Source organism: Oryx dammah, unplaced genomic scaffold, assembly GCF_014754425.2.
Source record: "Oryx dammah isolate SB20612 unplaced genomic scaffold, SCBI_Odam_1.1 HiC_scaffold_28, whole genome shotgun sequence".
Taxonomy (NCBI): domain Eukaryota; kingdom Metazoa; phylum Chordata; class Mammalia; order Artiodactyla; family Bovidae; genus Oryx; species Oryx dammah.
The window spans coordinates 107,749,643-107,770,503 of NW_024070212.1; the positions used below are offsets into that span (position 1 = coordinate 107,749,643).

Below are 20,861 nucleotides of genomic sequence, written 5' to 3' on the forward strand. Positions count from 1 at the left end.
TTTTGTAGGATTCCTTTCTTTCACCCTAGTTCCCTTTTCCTGTGGTAATTTTTCCACCCTTCTCACTAACTTCCTTTAAATAGAGAACTGCATCTGTAAGATGCGAACCACAGATCTCAATCAGTGACCTTGCAGTTAAGACAAGCTCCTTAGTTAATTACAATAATTAAAAATGAACTAGTTTTTATCTTAGCTGGAGAGATACAATTAATCCCAAAGGACGCTTCACTAAGAACTCAAAAAATTGCTAATCAGTACCATTTCAACCTTGTTAGTCACAGATTTCTGCTCTAAAATGTAGGAATCTGAGTTAGATTCTTAAGGTAATTCCCAGGTTTGCAATTCACTGTAAGAACAAGGTCTTTGTCCTATAGCCAGATGGTGTCACTATAGGGGTCAGGGACTCAGTGCCAGTGTACACAGCACATTCACATAAAGATGGTATTTTCATATCTGCAAGGGATATTACTAAGTTGAAAATATGAAGATACTTACTTTAGTAAATCTTCCCTACATTGTTTCTGAGGCGCAAAACAAGCAACTGCCCAAACTTTAATTTCAATGCCAGCATAAAACTGCTTTCCTCGCATGTCCCAGACACCCTGGTTGGGTGTGGCTACTGTTTTATTCTTTAAAACAAACAAACAAAAGAAACAGAGAAAAGACATTACAATCTAAGTCCATTTTAAAGTTGATGAGAGGATACATAAAACTCTCTTTGATATTAGTCAAAAGACAAAAAGCAACAATGAGCAAAGCAATGGGTAAATTCAGTGTGGTATTGTTGGAAGAAACTTGTTGAATAAAATAAAAGGCTTACCCGGCCCCCATACTGCAGCATTGGTGCTGGAAGAACCCTGCCTGTGAGCTCTGTCATTTCATTGTGGACAACAATACCAAATTCTTTAAGGTATGGGTCAGGTCCACCCACCATGCTGTTACTCTTCACCTAAAGAACAGGAAAGCCTGCATATATAAAAACCAAAGAGTAACTGTGTCCCATCCGGCATTTTCTATTGTTTCTTTTTTTTAATCTGAAAGCTAGTTTATCTTAAAGACCATGCCTTACTGACCAGTCTACTGATTTCTTCCTGTCGGTCAGGAGCAGATCTTGCTGTGGCCTTGATCATCGTGGAAGTCTGATTGTCTGTGAGCTTCTTTATACATCGCTGTCCTGCCACTATATTACAAACCTATCAAGAGGCAAAGAGGAATTAGTTTGTGTCTTGGGCTTCTGTGTCTTAAGATTTGCTGAAGTGCAGCTTACATCTTCCCTTTCCAAACAAATGAAAATTCTGCTATAAGGTGAAGTTACCCATCCAAAATATTTCAGAGGTTAATATTAAATTCTATCACTAGTTTAGAACATGACTTTAAAACACACAAACACACATTCAAGAGACTGGCAGACTGAAAAAGAAAATTTAGTTTAGCTTACCTCAAGTGGCAAGTATGTGTGCTTTTGTTCTTGTCCCACTTGGAGACAGGGAAGATGGGGGTATTTCAGCTGCAGATTGTACTTTTGCTTAAAATATTGAGCTACTGTACATTCCATAGCTTGACCATTTTCTAACTGTAAGGGAAAACTAAAAGAGAGAATATCTTTTTAGAAATTTCTTCAAGCTCTTTTTTTTTTTTTTTTTAAACAAGCAAGCAAACAAAAGCCCACTAACATTGTCTACTTTGACCAATCACTTAAAAAACAAAGGTCAATCTTTATTTAGCCATTTTCACTTAAGCCATCTTAGTATTTAATCAAGACAGTGATTGTGTTGGAATTTTCCGTGTTTGTTTGTTGAAGCTAGGATGAGAAAAAAATTTAATTAAAAGGGAAAAAGAACTTAAATTAAGAAGCTGCAGAACCAGAAAATACACAGATTCACTAAAGATCAGTTAACGCTTATCAATATAAATACAATCTCTTGCTGGCTTTTTTTTTTTTTTTGGCTGCACTGGTCTTAGTTGCAGCTTGCAATTCCCTGACCAGGGATCAAACCTGGGCCCCCTGTATTGGGAGCATGGAGTCTTAACCACTGGACCACCAGCCAAGTCCCTCTTGCTGACTTCTTAGAGATGAATAAATGCAAATACAGTCCTGGACCATCCCCATATGAGTTTTCATTGCTTAAGAGAACTTCTGCTAAAATGAGTGCAGCATAGTTACTGGGGCCACATTTTTAGATCCCCAAACCAGGACAAATATATGTGGATTTGGGGTCCACAAAACCATATACATGAACTTGAGACCATGTCAAGATACTTGATACAAACTGGAGAATGTGATTTAAGAGACTCCTTATTTGGCTCTTCCAGGAGACAAATTATCTGAAACAACTTGGCACAGTAACAACTTTAATCTTGTTTTTTAACTGTTAATGCCCCATAAAGTAATAATGCAGTGAGGATCACCCATGTGATATTTAAATCTATGTGCTTTTAGTTTTTAAGCAAACATTATATAGTTCTATAAGTTTAATTATTCTTAGAGGGTGTGCTGTGCTGTGCTTAGTCACTCAGTTGTGTCTGACTCTTTGCGACCACATGGACTGCAGCCCAGCAGGCTGCTCTGTCCATGAAATTCTCCAGGCGAGAATACTGGAGTGGGTGGCAAACCCTCCTCCAGGGGACCTTCCCAACCCAGGGATCAAACCCAGGTCTCCTGTATTGCAACCAGATTCTTTACCTCTGAGCCCCCAGGGAAGCCCATCCTTATAGGGTAACATGCAGTAATTAAATAATGAAAAAAGACAGGATTAAAAAAAAACAACAACAAATGCTATAAATCTTTCACTATAACAAATGCTATAGTGACTTTTATTTTCCCTAGAGAATGCATTCAATGGTATAACACAAAGAATAAATAGAATATCACTTTATAACAAGAAATTCATGTGATGTGTACATGAGTTCATACTGAAGAATGTGTTCAAATCAGACTGAATTGATATACTACATTTATCCAGAGGCCACTCTAAAATTTCAGTTATCTAGAGCAAAGTCATGTAGGTGATTTTGATTACACTTGTTTGAAAAAGTCTTCTTAGTAAGTATGTAAAATAATGTAATGTTAATATAGTTAAGTTCATGCTCTTAGAAAAGCCAATATTTATATTTATGCCAGACATGAGTTTAATGATCTTGATTACAAGAATAAAACTTACATATATGGTAATTTAAAAAGCACTTTCATATATATTTTCTCATTAGGCACAGTTCACAGTGGATTAGAAGTTAGGTGATTAGAAAAATGAAATTGAGGAAGTATAAATGAATCTGCTGCTGGAGGCATGCCATACAAACTGACAGCTGGAAGAAATGACAGTTAGCTACGAAAGAGGGGAGAAAAATCCACATCAAACTCAAAGCAATGTATATCTTCCCATGACAGCTTTTATGACATATAGCTCTTAATAGATCCTTTTGGGCCATGCACCGAGAATTACAACACTAGAATAAATGATGTTTATAACGATGACTCTGCACCGTTATATGAAAAGTTGATCTATGTTCAGCATATTTTAAAGGCAAGAAATGCATTTTATTAGTATTTCTATCAAAAACATTTAAAAGCTTTTTAAAAGTCGTGTCCGACTCTTTGTGACCCCGTGGACAGTAGCCTACCAGGGTCCTCTTTCCATAGGATTTTCCAGGCAAAAGTACTGGAGTGGGTTGCCATTTCCTTCTCTAGGAGATCTGCCCAACCCAGGGATCGAACGCAGGTCTCCCACATTGTAGGCAGACGCTTTACCATCTGAGCCACCAGGGAAGAGCCCAGTATTTCTATCAAAAACATTTAAAAGCTTTTTAAAAGCTTTGGTGTTTAAAATGAAGATCTGGGTGAGTTTTTTAATTATAATGTGTGCGTGCCTGCTAAGTCACTTCAGTTGTGTCCGACTCTTTGTGACACTTTGGGTTGTAGCCCTCCAGGCTCCTCTGTCCATGGAATTCTTCTGGAGTGGGCTGCCATGCCCTCCTTCAGGGGATCTTCCTGGCCCAGGGATCGAACCCGTGACTCTTGTATCTCCTGCACTGGCAGGTGGGTTCTTTACCACTAGCGCTAAAATGGGACACCAATTTCTCAAATTATTATAGTAGCTTCCTTCGATACAAAAAACATAATGGTACAATTTTAGATGTGGTTAACATACGTTTGATGACTGGCTGGCCGTCTGGTCACATTACACACTCGATATTTTCGTTTCATCTGTCCACAATGGGTCACCTCAACTTTCAGACCTGAAGTTAAAAAAAAGTCAAAACATCAGTATTAATTAAAATCATAGTGACCACACACACACACAAAGATTTGAAGGTTTTCTTCAGAAAGGCATTGTACAAGACAAAGTTTGCAAACATACGGAAACAATGTCATCATGCATATGCAAAAAAGCCTCAGCCGAGCAGAAAACATTAGAGCCCAGATGACTGAAGACTAGCAACCTACTTTAGTGTATTACTTCATTCAGTAAATACATATCATGCATCAATCATGGTTTAGTGCTTACTTAGTCTTAGACCTAGAGGTAGCCCTAACGAAGCTTATGGCATCATGAGAGGAGATAGCTAACAAGTAAATCAAAGAAATTCTGAGAATAAACAAACTTGTATTATTGTTTTAATCTGAGAAATCTTAGAAATCTGAGACTCACTCATCCTGATCCTTCTCTCGGCTTCTCCAGGAAGCCAGGAGGAGGGCCACCCTGAGCCCCAGAGGGCAGAAGGAAGACACAGGGGAATGCAGGGAGATGAGGGGTGGGGGAGGGGAAGCAAGAACAGCATGTGAAGTTAGACCCCTAGGGAAACACACACACTCCCACACATACAGGCGAGCACCAGGGGTATCCATCTCTGCCCCAGTCAGAGAACACTGGGGGAACATCACAGGAGGCGTGGGCACCCATGAGATATTTCAGTCCTTCCATTTTGTTAAAATGGAGGTTTTCAAGTGAATAAAAGTAACAGTTACTAAGTGCCTGACGTGTGCTAGAAGTTTATATACCCAGTTGCATTTAATTCTCACAGCAACCTTACAAGATTCATATCATTATTTTTACCTTAGACACGCATACACTAAGGCTTACAGTGGTTAAGTAACTTGCCCAAAGCCCCAGTGATAGAACTGGCAGGAATGGGATGGAAGCCCTTGGGTATCTGACTGTAAGACGGTGCTCCTTGGACCACACTGAGCTGCCTAACCAAGACCACAATGATGCAAATACCCACCTCTGATTTCTTTGGTAAACTTGACGCGCTGGGAGTCTGTTAGAGGTTTGGTTTGTTCATTGATGTTCTGAATGTCTAAAACTTCACACATGAACTCAATGATAGGCTGAGCCCGGTAGAAAGCAGTTGCAGATACTAAAACAGAGAAGGATACTTAGCTTCAGGGAAAGGGAAAAGACCAAAAAACCAGCCCAAAGAGTAAACGGTAACGGAGTTCCATCCTACCATCAATATTGAGCATCATATTCCACATGGCGGGTCTCACAGACTGATGAAAGCCAAACCAAACCTCCCTGCCCCCTCCCAGAGGGTGGTAGTAACCTTCAGGAGGTGAGAAAAAGGAGCGACCCACTGGAGTGTACCTGAAAAAACAAGAATTTGCATGTTTCACAATAAAAACTTGAAAGGATCTTTCATTTCACTCTCAACTTTGTAAACTATGTTCAGGTTTGAACTGTGATTTATGCAGAAGTCATGGGCACCAATGTGACCTACCAACAAAAGTCTGACATTTGTGGCAAAGAATTCAAACTCACCTCATGGAGGGCAGGTGTCTTGTGATAACATCAAGTGCTTGAACTGAGTCATCTGGGACTTCATTCAAGTGTCCGGCCAAAGCTTCTAAGAGTAACTGAAGGCTCACAACTGACACCCACTGAACAGACACTTTAAAGGTTTGGTCTTTACCCTCACCTGGAAGGGTCACTTCCATATCAACCTAAGGAAAAATACATATACAGACACATTTACAAAGGCTGAGAGACTCCAGGAATAGTCAATATAGTATACCTATAAGAATATCTAACACTTTCTGTAATTGCTAAACACTGGAAACAACCTATGCTCCATCAGTAGGGGGATAATTTAATATTGAATATTATGTAATAGTTAAAAATAAAGTAGATGCTATAACATAGATGAACCTTAAAAACATTATGCTATGTGAAATAGCCAGACGTAAAATGACAAACATTGTATGATTCCTCTTACATGAGGTACCTAGAAAAAATTCATAAAGACTAGAAGTAGAACAGTGGTTACCAGAGTGGATAGTGGTCATGGTTGCATAACAATATGAATATATTTAATGCCACTGAATTGTACACTTAAGAATGGTTAAAATAGTAAATTTTATGTTATATATTATTTAACCACAATAAAAAAATCTTTTTAAGTATGGTAGATGTAAATGTACAGAGATGGAAAGATCTCCCAGATATATTGTTAAGTGAAAAATGAAAAAATAAATCACAGAACAATATGCAAACAAATAATAATATATATAAACATGCAGAAATGGGCTTCCCTGGTGGCTCGGTGGTAAAGAATCCACCTGCAATGCAGGAAACACATGTCTGATCCCTGGCCGGGACTATCCCCTGGAGAAGGAAATGGCAACCTACTCCAGTATTCTTGTGTGGGAAATCCCACGGACAGAGGAGCCTGGCGGGCTACAGCCCTTGCGGTAGCAAAAGAGTGAGACACCTCTTAGCGACTAAACAACAACAACAAACATGTATAAATAGCTAATGCACATAAAAATACCCGAAAGGACACATACTGGACTATGATAGTAGTTTCCTTTGAAAATGAAAATGGGATTGAGGATGCGAGCAGGTGGGGAAGCAGGAAACCATAGCATTTCCAGATTGTCTGAATAAGTTTATAACAAGCATATAATTATGTATTGCTTTTAAATTTTAAGAGCAAATGTCTTAAAAGTTTATGTGGTATTATAAATATTTTCATAAGTGAGTGTTACACAATATTTTACAAGTAATAAAAATTCTACTGTTCAGATTCAGGTGGCACTTTCACACTGTGAGAAAGTTGGAACATGTGTAAAGATGAAATTAGTTCAGTTCAGTCACTCAGTCGTGTCTGACCCTTTGCGACCCCACGGACTGCAGCACGCCAGGCTTTCCTGTCCATTAGCAGCTCCCGGAGCTTATTCAAACTCACGTCCATCAAGTCGGTGATGCCATCCAACTATCTCCCTCTGTCGTCCCCTTCTCCTCCCACCTTCAATCTTTCCCAGCATCAGGGTCTCTTCAAATGAGTCGGTTCTTCGCATCAGGTGGCCAAAGTATTGGAGTTTCACCTTCAACATCAGTCTTTCCAATGAACACCCAGGACTGATTTCCTTTAGGATGGACTGGTTGGATCTCCTTGCAGTCCAAGGAACTCTCAAGAGTCTTCTCCAACACCACAGTTCAAAACCATCAGTTCTTCGGCACTCAGATTTCTTTATAGTCCAACTCTCACATCCATACATGACTACTGGAAAATCATAGTTTTGACTAGATGGACCTTTGTCGGCAAAGTTATGTCTCTGCTTTTTAATATGCTGTCTAGGTTGGTCATAATGTTTCTTCCAAGGAGTAAGCATCTTTTAATTTCATGGCTGCAGTCACCATCTGCAGTGATGTTGGAGCCCACCCCCCACCACCCAAAAAACAAAGTCGGTTATTGTTTCCATTGTTTCTCCATCTATTTGCCATAGAGTGATGGGACCAGATGCCATGATCTTCGTTTTCTGAATGTTGAGTTTTAAGCCAACTTTTTCACTCTCCTCTTTCACTTTCATCAAGAGGCTCTTTAGTTCTTCGCTTTCTGCCATAAGGGTGGTGTCATCTGCAAATCTGAGGTTATTGATATTTCTCCCGGCAATCTTGATTCCAGCTTGTGCTTCTTCCAGCCCAGTGTTTCTCATGATGTACTCTGCATATAAGTTAAATAAGCAGGGTGACAATATACAGCCTTGATGTACTCCTTTCCTGATTTGGAACCAGTCTGTTGTTCTATGTCTAGTTCTAACTGTTGCTTCTTGACCTGTATACAGATTTCTCAAGAGGCAGGTCAGGTGGTCTGGTATTCCCATCTCTTGAAGAATTTTCCACAGTTTATGGAAATAACCAACCTAAATTCTAACAGTCAATTATTGATTAATTTAAAAACAAGAGAATATGTACAGAATAACAAATCTATCATCACCATGAGAAACAGCTTTAAGAATTGAATTATCATTAGAAAGGGAAACATCTTTGCCCTATGTAATTACTACTAAATGACCTAAGTTTAATAAATGTTTCTTGCTGTTAACACTTACCCTATCCCGTCCAATTGGCAGTGGATGTGCTGTGTACATGTTTCTTTTGCCATCATAGCCGGGCTGCCGATCACCAAATATTTGCATCTTGAAGTGCCGCACCATTGTATCTACTACCTCCCTTAACAGTAATGGAGACAGTGGAGGTTAGCTCTGAGAAATGGTGGTGAACAGGAAACTGTCACTATAACTTAATAATCTAAATTCAGGTCAAAACTCCTTGGAGGACCTCCCTGGTAGTCCAGCAGTTAAGACTTCCTGGAGAAGTCTTGAGACTTGGGTTCCTGGAGAACCCAACCCAGAGGGTATGGGTTAGATTCATAGTTGGGGAGCTAAGATGCCAGCAATATTGTAACAAAGTCAATAAAGAGTTTTAAAATGGCTCAGAGCAAAAAAAGAAAAAGATGACCCAGGCCAGTTCAGCCTGGAATATGAGGATCAAAATTCTTTGGAAAAAGCAAGAGTTAAAGTTACAGATTCAAGTAATTGAAACAAAACAGCAAGTGAACAAAAGCAATCATGGGATGACAACAAAAAAGGAGGGAATAAAAGGAAAGAGAAGAAAATTTGCAGCACCTTCTCAAATTCTTGCTTTCGAAAACCCTCTCTTATGATAAGTAGAATTTTATAAGAGTAGCCTATCTCAGGTATCTAAATTTGGCATGTTCATAACTGAATGATAATAAGTTTGTTATCAAATATGCATCCTTATGCAAGTACACAGGTTTTGGAAAAGAGAGTGGGCAGACATCTGAGGATCAATAAATCTAAGATGCATCATAGTCAACAGACTAAGGCAACTCCTTTGACTAATGCTAGTAATTTATTATTCTGCCCTGTTGTTGTTCAGTCACTCAGTCATGTCCGACTCTTTGCGACCCCATGACTGCAGCACACTAGGCTTCCCTGTCCTTTGCTATCTCCTGCAGCTTGCTCAAACTCATGTCCATTGAGTCGGTGATGCCACCCAACCATCTCATCCTCTGTCGTCCCCTTCTCCTCCTGCCCTCAGTCTTTCCTGGCATCAGGGTCTTTTCCAATGAGGTGGCTCTTTGCATCAGGTGGCCAAAGTAGTGGAGCTTCAGCTTTAGTCCTTCTAATGTCGTATTATATGCCAAACTGCTTCCAAGTAGTATAAAGAAGGGAGCATCATAAAATTTCCTCCTCCCATAAAATATCCCCATTCCATTACTAGTGTAGTTTCTTTCTTTTTAGAATGAAAGCCTTTCTCTCAATCAAACATGAACAGTGGTTTGTCATATACACCAGATCACACTGTATGCAGGATCTAAGATGAATGCAGATGTGGGGAAACTAGAATCTACTGTTTAAGATAGATAGAATTGAATCTGTGAGACTCTGGAATGCTGAAGTCAATGAAAAATCAGGTGGTATGTCTCACCAACATTAGTGAGCCCATGTGTGTGAACTGTATCTTAAAAGTCAAAATAAATCACAATAGCTAAGGCACTGGGGCTTCCCTAGTGGCCTAGCAGTAAAGAATCCACCTGCCAATGCAAGAGACACAGGTTAGATCACTGGGATGGAGAAGAGGCCCTGCAGAAGGAAATGGCAACCCTCTCCAGTATTCTCGCCTGGGACATCCCAGGGACAGAGGAGCCTGGTAGGCTACAGTCTGTGTGGTCACTAAGAATCTGACACAACTTAGCAACTAAACAACAACACACAAAAAGCTAAGGCATTAACACTACCACAAATGAAATCTGTGGGAAAGTCATATGTTTTCAAACTAAGTCATGCAATTGCAAAAAACTGATGGAGAAATACAGTTTCATACATTCCCAGTTTTAAAAAGTTGACTTAAGAATAGTATATTTTCAGACTAAGAGGGTAATTTCTTATCTTACATTCTTAAAATACAACCATAAAATTTTACAGTAAGAAAACATACTTTCACCTGTATTCTCACTTAATCTTCACAACAACCTGTGAGACAAGCAGCACAATACTTTTTCTCAAAGAGAAAAAAATAAAAATTCAGAATGGCAAGTAAGTTGCCCCTGGTCACACAAAGATCAAATGGCAGAGTTGTACGACCTTGGACAAGTTACGTACTCTCTCACATCTATTTCTTCATTTGTAGGGCTTTACAATCATAAAACCCACCACAAAAATCGTCATATTAAGTGAATAAGTACACACAGACTATTTGGAACAGTGCCTGTCATGCAATAAGCCTAGTCCTGGCAGGACATTTGGTCCTGTCCAAAACATCCATGAAACGTCTGGTCCACACCAAGAGGGCTTTGATATCCAGCTCTGTCCGAAACAAAAATCTGGCATGGGCTGAATACGTTCACAGACGTTTTGAATAGGACCAAATTTCAGGGACCTTTTGACATGGACCAAATATCTTATAGATGTTTTGGACGAGACTATATGGCTGCAGGACTTCCCTGGTGGTCCAGTGGCTAAGACTTAGCGTTCCCAAAGCAGGGGCCCTGGGTTCAATCCGTGGTCAGGGAACTAGATTCCACATTCACAACTAAGAGTTTGCACAACTAAGAGTGAGCATGCTGCCACAAAGATCTCACGTGCCACAATTACGACCTGGTGCAGCCAAATAAATAAATAAAAATAAGTATTTTTTTTAAAGGGGGGCTTCCCTGGTGGCTCAGTTGGTAAAGAATCTGCCTGCAATGTGGGAGACCTGGGTTCGATCCCTGGGCCAGGGAAGATCCCCTGGAGAAGGAAATGGCAACCCTCTCCAGTATTCTTGCCTGGACAATTCCATGGACAGAGGAGCCTGACAGGCTGCAGTCCACGGGGTCACAAAAGAACTGGACACAACAAGTTGGTGATGGACAGGCGTGCTGCAATTCATGGGGTCGCAAAGAGTCGGACACGACTGAGCAACTGAACTGAGCAACTACACAAACATTTTTTTTTAAAAAGGATTTTCTTTAAAAAAAAAAAAAAAAAGACTAAATGGCTGCTAACCAGCCTATTTACTCTGGTATGCTCAAGGATATAACTCCAGGAATCTTCATTTCTCTTGAATCATCAAAATTTTCCACTCTACTGACTTATTCTCTTAAGCATAAAAATACCTATAATTTCTCTCATCTTAAAAACACTGAAATTTGACCCTTCCTCCTCATCTGAGCAGTCCATTTCTCTGCTTACCACTGTGTCAATCTCTTAACAAAGTTGTCTCTAACTGCTCCTTTCCATTCTCCCTTCAATCTTCTCTCATGAGGCTTTTTCTCCTTCAAAAGTACTCTTATAAAGGTCCCCAGTGAGCCCCACATTGCAAAATTCAATGCTCCTTGAACATTAGATGATCAATTCTTTCAGCTTAAAATAGGTTCTTCCCTTGCCTTCTCACTCTGCTCTGGTTTTCTTTCATCCCAGTGGCCTCTCTCCATGCCACCGGTCTCCTTGCTGATTCTCCCTCATCTCCCCAATCTGCAGGCACTGTTACCTCAAGACTCAGTCTGGGAGTCTCACTTTCTTTAACCACACTCACTTTCTACATGATCTCACCCAGTCTCATGGTTTTACAATCAATATACTGATGACTCTCAAATGTCTGTCTCCAGCCTATAACCTAGCCCCTGAGCCCAACCTCATGTATTCAACTTCCTGCTTGAGGTTTCCATTGGGATGTCTAGCAGACATCTCAATCATAGCATTTCAAAAACTACAGCTCTCCTGACCTGCCACCCCTGTTGCCTCTCCCATAGTTTTCTCCATTTCGACACATGGCAACTCCATCTTTCCCTCTGCTCAGGACAAAAACCCTGGAATCAGCCATGATTCATTTCTTTCATACTTCACCTTTAATCCATCAACAGATCTTGCTGACACCACCTTTAAAATATTTGTAGACTCTGACCACTTCTTATCACTAGCTCTTTTACAACCCAGGTTCAAGTCACCATCCCTTTTCACTTGAATCATTACAAGAGCTTCCTAATTGATTTCTCGGCTTTTCAGCCTTAACTGCCAGGCTTCATCTTCAACACAGCAGCCAGAACGATCCATTCAAAGTCTAAGTTAGTCATATCAAATGTCTACTCAAAACCCATCTAATCAGAGTAAGCACTAAAGTCCTAGGACGACCTACAAGACTGCTCGATAAGGCCCTCAGGAGTTTCTCCATCACTCTCCCCCTCACTTACTCCAGCAATACAGGCTTTATCTGCTATTCCTTGAATACACCATGTAAGCTGCTACCTCTGCCTGGGATTCTCTTCAAGGAGCTATCCTTCACCTCTTTCAGGTTTCTCCTCAAATGTCACTTTCCAGTGAGACTTCCCTTAACTACGCTATTATAACACACACACACACACACACACACACACACATATATTATGTGTATATTACATGTACATATAACATGCACACACATATATACACAGATGCATGCATACACACATCTTACATAATATATGTGCAACACATATACATGCTTACTCGCTCAGTCATGTCCAACTCTTTGAGACCCCATGGACTGTACCCTGCCATGGGGATTCTCCAGGCAAGAATACTGGAGTAGGTTGCCATGCCTGCCTCCAGGAGATCTTCCTGACCCAGGTATTGAACCCAGGTCTCCCGCACTGCAGGCAGATTCTTTACCGTCTTAAGAGATACATATTTACAATATACATATATACCATAGGTATGTATCTATACATACACACACACACATAAAGTCAATGGCCCATCCTCAGTCTGTATCTTCCATCCTTGTTTTATTTTCCTTCATAGAAGTTATCATCAACTAGCAAATAATATGTTTTGTTTGTTTATTCATTTATTTTTGGGCTCTTCCCCCGTTATAGCATACGTTCCTCAAGGGCAGGAACTTTTGCCTGTTTTTCATGTTATATTCCCAGAACACAGAACAATGCCTGACACACAATGAGCACTGTATGTTGAATGCATCAATATTAGCCATTACCATCACTTCTATTACCGTTGGTTTCATTACACAACAAACAATTAAAGGCTTACATGAGACTGAACTATACCAGAAAGCCAAAAAATTGGTCTACAATGAGAAAAAAATCGAGCCACAAAAAAAATTTCACTTGACAGTAAAAGTATTCTTGAAAAGGCAAGAACTATAATATTAATGACTGAATATCAGTGAATAAACAGAGACAAGGAAAGTGAGTGATCTCAGCACACTAGAAGAAGATCTGTTATAGGGCTCTATCTTCACCCTTGGTAAATTCCAGTCGTGCCCGACTCTTAGCGACCCCATGGACTGCAGCCTACCAGGCTCCTCCGTCCATGGGATTTTCCAGGCAAGAGTACTGGAGTGGGTGCCATTGCCTTCTCCGTTATACAGACCACAATACTTAAATCATCCTATCTAGACCCCTCTTGGATAATGCTAGAATTAAACAGAGCTTCTCTCTGAGTTTAATTTCTTCAATACCCCAAAATGATTCTTGTCTTTACACTGACGTTTTTCTCATGTCCAGTACCAACACTTAATAATAAAATTTGAATTTCCAGATAGTTCTATTTTCCATAGATATCAAGGGTTTCATCTATTTCTTATAAATTTCTGCTACCTTTGGACAGTGAAAGAGGGACCATTCTTCATTCATTATTTACTGACTGAAGGATGATGTAGCCAGTACTCTGCTAGCATCTCTGAAGGAGAACCAAGTATGAGATAGCATATCTGCTATCAAGAAACTCACCATCTTAGAGAAAAACAAAGCCTACATGTTAAAAGAGTTTAGAGAACAAGATGATTCATAATAAATAAACTATGTGTATTTAAATACATATAGAAGTCTGTTCTTTTTAATCCTTACCTGTTGACTCTACGAGGCCGTTTTTCTGGTTTAATATCCACATCATAGTGATACACATCTATTTTGGGAATCTGAACCTGAAAATGGTTGGCTAACAGTCGAATTGGTTTTCCGACAGTTCCAAGGCCAGGACGACGAGGTGGCTGAAACAGGCTGGCTGGAGGTCCTGAAGAGATTGAAAGATTATTTGATGTGCTATTGTTTGTGAAGGATAATATTCCCTTCATGATGATGATGATAGCTACAGTTGGGAATTCCCTGGCAGTCCAGTGGTTAGGACTCTGCACTGTCAATGCCAAGGACCCAGGTTCAGTCCCTGGTCAGGGAACTAAATTCCCACAAGCTGTGCAGCCTAGCCAAAACAAAACAAAAACAGCCACAATTATTGTGATCTTATCATTTGCTGAACATACTCCGATATAAAAAGTTATGTCTAAAGCTTTTTGGCCTAAGATTCTCTAGATTTCTAAATATTTTTTCCATGCTGCTATTATTTTGAATATGGGGGATGTCAACAGTAGGAGGGAGGAGCCTGGTAGGCTACAGTCCATGGGGTCACAAAGAGTCGGACACGACTGAGTGACTTCACTTCACTTCAACAGTAGATACAATATGATAAACTCTCAGATGCACTCTACTGTCTAAAACCTTTTATCAGTATCAGTAGATCTACAGCTAGGCTTATAAAATTGTATGCATTTTAAAATAAAATCATCTCTAAACTCTGGAGGCCCTCATCAGTTCAGGCTGGAGATGATCCATTAATCCTCCACAAATTAGCTTGATTATCACAGTTTTGTACAGCTGTCAGAGATTAAATAGTAGCTATCTTTATCAATTTAATTGCTAATTTAGATAGTGAAACAATACCAATGAGGCTAGACTTTCTTCCTTATAACCTGATATTTTAAAAATCTGGACAATCTGATATTTCCTGGCCATAAGATTTAGTTTATTTCTTCAACAAACATTTATTCATTTATCCCATGTCTAAGCTGTACTTTAGATTCAAGAAAAAGATAGAACCTCTGCCTTCAAGGAACTGACAGTCTAGACCAGCAGTTCTCAACCTGGGGGAGCTTTTGTCCTCCAGTAAACATTTGCCAAATATGTGGAGACCTTCTTGGTTGTCACAAATTGGGGGGTGATACTGACAATGCACACAACAGCCCCCCCAAATATAGAAGTATTCAGTCCAAAGTATCGAATAGTACTGAGGCTGAGAAACCCTGGTCTAGATAGAGCAGTGATTTCAAATTATTCTATTGATGGTTTACAAGATATTCTATAAAAAAGAAAGGTTTCCATAAGCTAAAAAAAACCCTGCATATTCTCTTCCCTTCTTAAAACTCCAATATATATATTATCACATTAAATTCTCTAACAAGTCATGTAATAAATAAGCTTGTTTAACTCATCATTTACCTGACTTATTTTTCCCCAGAACACACACACATGCACACACACACTAACTCTTTCTCTGTTTTTAAAATCAATAGTGAGTAAATTAGGGTTTAAGGAAACAGTCTGGGAAATATTTGTCTACAGAAAACCTTATTCCTTTATGATGATATTCTCAAATAGACACTGGTCCAAAAAATAAACATTTTTTCTGCTCTGAATAGGTGTTGAGTAAAGTGAGCTGTATTTACAAAGGAAAGTTACAACAGGTTCTCTTGTTGCAATGATATTTCACCAAGAACAAATATAATTCACCAAGGAGAGAACACTTTGAAGTAAGAAGCTGTTCTGGTCCAATATCACTTAGGAAAATCAAAGCAAACACTTCAGTGAAATTTGTGTTGACAGATCACCACACACTAATTCCTAAAATATTGAAAATCTTTTTGTGTATTAAATTCACTGTTCATTCTTCCCCTGAATTATACTTGTCCTTCAAAACTCTGGTCAAGTGCAACCTCCTTGAAAAGCTTTTCCAGACTCTCCTAGGCTAGAGGATGCATCTTCTGTGTCCCCAAGATCTTTTGCATCGAGAACACGTAAGACAAGTTATCTAGAAACAACTTGTTAAATTACTGTTTCCTTCACTAGACTGTAAACTCTTAGAAGAAATAGACTTCCAATTCAAAGTTATCTTAAAACCTAATTCAATGATGAGCACATTGTAGGAATTCAATAAATGCTGAACGGAACAGTACTAATAATCTCTGTAGCAGTTTCAGATAGAAACTAAACAGAAATCTAGTCATTTCTAAAATTAAAGAATTGATTTTTTTTATTAAAACAAAAGCACATAATTTATACTAAAAAATATTTCTTGGAGTTGAGTTCCATTTCTGGTGAACAAGGGAATCTACTCTGGGTGTGATAAGGCATTTATAAACAATGTAAGAAGTAGATAATAAATAACATCACAGGTGGACAGGAATACTGAATTCACCCAACTAAATCATACAGATAAGTCAGCCTTGCATATTCCAAGATACACTTAAGCAATCACTGTATCACAAATCCAGCTTTATAATAGAAATTTGCAAACAAAAATCTGGATCAAATGAGTTGCCCAAGGACATATGACTTCGATTTTAAATCATGACTAGAATCTAGGTCTCCTAACTCTCAGTTCAGGGCTTTTTCTTCTTCAGTATATTTCACAATCCTATGGCATCTATATCTCTCAGAAGTACTTGATGCTCTTTAAAGAGACAGAGGCAAGAGTAAATGAAGGAAAGGGATTAAGAAGTTGAGAAAAGCAAATAGTGGGTTTCTTTTCCATGGCAAGAGAGAAAAGTTAGAAAGTGAGTGCTCATTCCTTTTAATAAGTTTAGAAGATTTATTTAGAAAAATATATTCTAAATTTTTCCATCCCCAAAGCTGGTTTCTTTGAATTTATCAAGCAACTTCAGAAGAAATAAAGTCTGGAACTAAACTGCCTGGGTTTCAACCCTGGTTTTACCACTCCCTAACTGCATGACCCAGGGCCAGTTTCTTAGCCAATTAGTTTCCTTATCTATAAAATGGAAGAGTTTTGATAATAATAGCCCCTATCTCTTAAGGCTATTGTGAGGATCTCATGAGGTGATATATATAAAAGGCTTGATGTACCATGCTGCACGGACTGTAGCCTGCCAGGTCCTCTGTGCAGGGGATTCTCCAGGCAAGAATACTGGAGTGGGTTGCCACGGCCTCCTCTGGGGATCTTCAACCCAGGGATCGAACCCACATCTCTTTAGGCTCCTGCATTGGCAGATGGGTTCTTTACCCCGAGCGCCACATGGGAAGCCAAAAAAGCTCAACACGGTGCTTCATAATGGTAAGCACTCGATAAGTGTTAGCTATTATGATTGCACATTAGTTATTTCTCAAAGGTCCTCATGTTGGGAGTATCTCAAGAACTTAGTGACAAAGTCTGAGAATTACATCTTCCAAAAAGGTAACAACTATGACTCAGCACAGACTGGATGAAGTCAGCTTAACAGAAGAGGAGGGCATTAGACTAGGAGTCAGGTGATCCAGACTCATCCTCATCATTTAGCCTTGAGCCCGCGATATAGTCATTTATGCTCTCTGAACCTCATCTGTAAAATGGGGATAATACCTTCCTTACCTACCTCACAGAGGATCAAATGAGCTAACAGCTAAGAAAGCACTTTCCAAACTGTAGAGCACTGTAAAAAATAAATGTTAGCACACTGGTAAAGAATCCACCTGCCAAAGCAGGAGACGTGAGAAATGTGCGTTCAATTCCACACTGGGTTCAATCCCTGGGTGGGATAAATCCCCCAGAGTAGGAAATGGCAACCCATTTCAGTATCTTTGTCGAGAGAATTCCATGGACAGTCCATGGTGCTGCAGAGAATTCCATGGACAGTCCATGGTGCTGCAGAGTTGGACACAACTGAGCACGCATGCGCTATTAATATGACAATGTTAGTTACTCATCATGTCCAACTCTTTTGTGACCCCATGGACTGTGGCCTGCCAGGCTCTTCTGTCCATGGGATTCTCCAGGAAAGAATACTAGAGTGGGTTGCCATTTCATCCTCCAGGGGATCTTCCCAACCCAGGGATCGAACATGGGTCTCCTGCATTGCAGGCAGATTGTTTACCACTGAGGCACCAGGGAAGCCCTACTATTAATATAAACAAAATTAGTGGTAATCTAATCTAAAACTTCCTAGTTGTTGTTAGAAATTGAAACTGGGTGAGAGCAGAGCAAGACTAAACATGCCTCAGTGATTGTTCAAGTGAGGAGGGAACAGTGCAATAGATCTATGTACTTCAACAAAGAAGCAAGAAAGCTTCTCCAGGTTCCTGGCCTGGATGAAATATCTCACAAGACTAGCAACTCCCTTTGCTCTGATTCTATGCTCAACAAGCAGCTTCTTGTTATTTATTGGGTTTCCAAGGTACTGTGACACCAAAAATGGAGTTTGCTAGACAGCAGGCAAGAAAACATTCCAACCAACAGAAAAGATCTGTGTTGGCTCTTTCAGCAGTATCATGTAAATGTGGTTAGTGAGAATTAATTTTCCATATTCTGGGTGAACTGATAAGCCCTCAAACCTGCAAAAGCTAAAAAAAAAAAAAAAGTCCCTGGGATGTTCCTAACACCACCAGATTGATCTTTTCCGTGAAATTTAGTTTGTATACAGTTACAAAGCCTCTTTCAATATCAGCCCATAAAGCCAACAGTTGATTCAATTATGACCTACTAACAGGGAAGGGAGGGAAGAAACATTTGTTGAGTATTTTCAATGTGTTACTCTCTACAACAAGACTTCTCACATACTTTACCTTATTTCACTCTCACAGCAATCTTGCAGGACATAATTATTACTACCCTCATTTTATAGATGAGGAAATGAAAGTTTAAAGGAATTAAATAATTTGCCCAAGGTTATACAACTATTAAATTACTAGACTGGATTTGAACAGAAGTCTGTTACATTCCTAAAGACCAGATCCTGCTTTTAGCTGGGGGATGTAGCTGAAGTAACCCAGTATAATACTCACATTGAGATTTATCAAATAATATTAATGTGACAAAACCGATTTATCTTTAAGAGGCATATGAAATTTGACTATGAAGTCCTTTAAAAAATACTCTAAGTAGCAAATGAAGGTGGAGTTGGATCATTCAGCCATGCAAACAAGTTTTAGGTAAACTTTACACCTTCAAAGTTTCCAAACTCAAATGGTAGACTGAGTTTTCTATGCACTAAAAAAATGAAATGCTCTACAACTAAGTCAACTATGTAGATAAGGCATAATATTAAAGTTAATTCTAACACAGACCCCCTAAACCCTGACCTACATTAGAAACTTGGGATTCCAAGTGGGAGCGCCAGATTTCACCCTGCAGGGCATTTGTTACAACCTGGAATGGTTCTTCTAGTTTGGGCAAAGTTGGGGAGATAACCAGAGGCCATTCATAACGATGAGGAATTACAGTTTCCAAAGCACTTTCTCCTTCATTTGATCCTCACAACTACTTCTAACCCAATTAGAAGATACTCAGGGCATTAAAACTTGAGCTGGAGTCGCCGGTGGGTAACTCGCCTGTCACGGAGGCGCTAGGACAGACCACTGCGGGTCTGCTGCGCAGAATGACAGGTAGACACGGGCATAGGAACACATTCCTCGAGACTTCAGGGCCTTTGAGAAAGGGTGGGCACTTTGCCCCTTGCCTTCAGGGCAAAGGAGAAGTGTTTAGGGGAAGTTCTTCTTCCTTATCTGACGGCTCTGGACTGTCTGCCAGGGCAAAGAAAAATAGGGGTGCGGCCCCAAGCCAAAATATCCCTGGTGGTGGAGTCCTTCTCGGTCCGGTCCGGGCCAGGGCCCGCTGCGTACCTGGCACAGTCGTTCCTTCTGTGACCCAGACTGGCCTCGCCTCCGCCCTGGAGCACAAACCACCTCCCTGAGGTTGGGTCAGCTCTCCCCTCTACCTAGGGACGTGGGTCACCTTCCCGGGCCTCGCCCTCCTTAGACCTAGAGAACTGGCTCGTCTCTCCAGGCTGGGGCGCGGAACCCGTCCCCCCGCCGCCCGCCGCCCGAGGCCGGGGTCAGCTCGCTCCGCCTCGTGCAGTGAGGCACGGCCCCGTTCCCCCAGGCCTGACGGCCCAACCCAGGTACGCACGAGCCGATCCAGGCCACCGGGAGCGGCCAGCCCTCCCGCCCACCCAGGCTTCCCGGGGGCCGGTCCGGGTCCCGGCTCGAGCGCGCTCCTCACCCGGTCCCAGCGCTTCCATGGCGGCGGCGGGGGCCGCCTCGCCCCGGTCCCCGGCGCCTCCCGCTCCGGGCCCCGCCGCCGCCGCCGCCGCCGCCGCGTAACGCTTGATCTCCGGAATATTGGCGCTCGGGGTGCGCCGCGAAGACGCGGGCACTGGGCAAGGGGCGGCGGCGGCGCCCGGGCCGGGGACAGGGACCCGGCTCCCGAGGCTCTTCCGGCCTCAGCGACAACAAAAACAATCCCCGCCGCAGCCGCGGCTGCCAGCGGGAGCGGGAGCGGGAGCCAGCGCGCGCGCCCGCCGGGCGGGGAGGGGGCACGGGGCGCGGGGCGCGCGCGGCCCGGGGTCCCGGCTCGCGGAGGGGGCGTGCGCGGCCCGGGACGCCGGGTCCACCCAGCCCGGCGTGGGGCAGGGGCGGGGTGGGGAGGGCGCGGGCGCGCGCCCGAGGAGGGCAGAGCCCCGAGGACTTGTCGGGGGCGCGCGCGCCCGCCCGCACAGCCTGGTGGCCCCGGGGCGGCCTTCTCCCGCGGGGCTCCGGGG

The 20,861-nt window shown here is 41.4% G+C and overlaps 1 protein-coding gene and 1 non-coding gene across 2 annotated transcripts in view; one reads left to right on the forward strand and one right to left on the reverse strand.

Annotated features, from left to right (window-relative positions):
• Positions 1 to 20,553, reverse strand: part of LOC120856424 (protein argonaute-4) — a 36,985-nt gene extending 16,432 nt beyond the window's left edge. The window contains exons 1-11 of the mRNA XM_040231705.1: positions 20,324 to 20,553; positions 14,131 to 14,296; positions 8,333 to 8,453; positions 5,760 to 5,941; positions 5,449 to 5,585; positions 5,224 to 5,358; positions 4,149 to 4,236; positions 1,439 to 1,586; positions 1,074 to 1,193; positions 821 to 949; positions 496 to 629 (exon numbers count right to left, since the gene is read on the reverse strand). Of these exons, the coding sequence (XP_040087639.1) occupies positions 496 to 629; positions 821 to 949; positions 1,074 to 1,193; positions 1,439 to 1,586; positions 4,149 to 4,236; positions 5,224 to 5,358; positions 5,449 to 5,585; positions 5,760 to 5,941; positions 8,333 to 8,453; positions 14,131 to 14,296; positions 20,324 to 20,342 (1,379 nt within the window). The 5' untranslated portion in view covers positions 20,343 to 20,553. The remainder of the gene's footprint in view (positions 1 to 495; positions 630 to 820; positions 950 to 1,073; positions 1,194 to 1,438; positions 1,587 to 4,148; positions 4,237 to 5,223; positions 5,359 to 5,448; positions 5,586 to 5,759; positions 5,942 to 8,332; positions 8,454 to 14,130; positions 14,297 to 20,323) is intronic.
• On the forward strand, positions 14,386 to 14,458 carry TRNAD-GUC. The gene has a single exon. It is a non-coding gene; the product is annotated as a tRNA-Asp (tRNA).
• Positions 20,554 to 20,861: the final 308 nt, after the last annotated feature.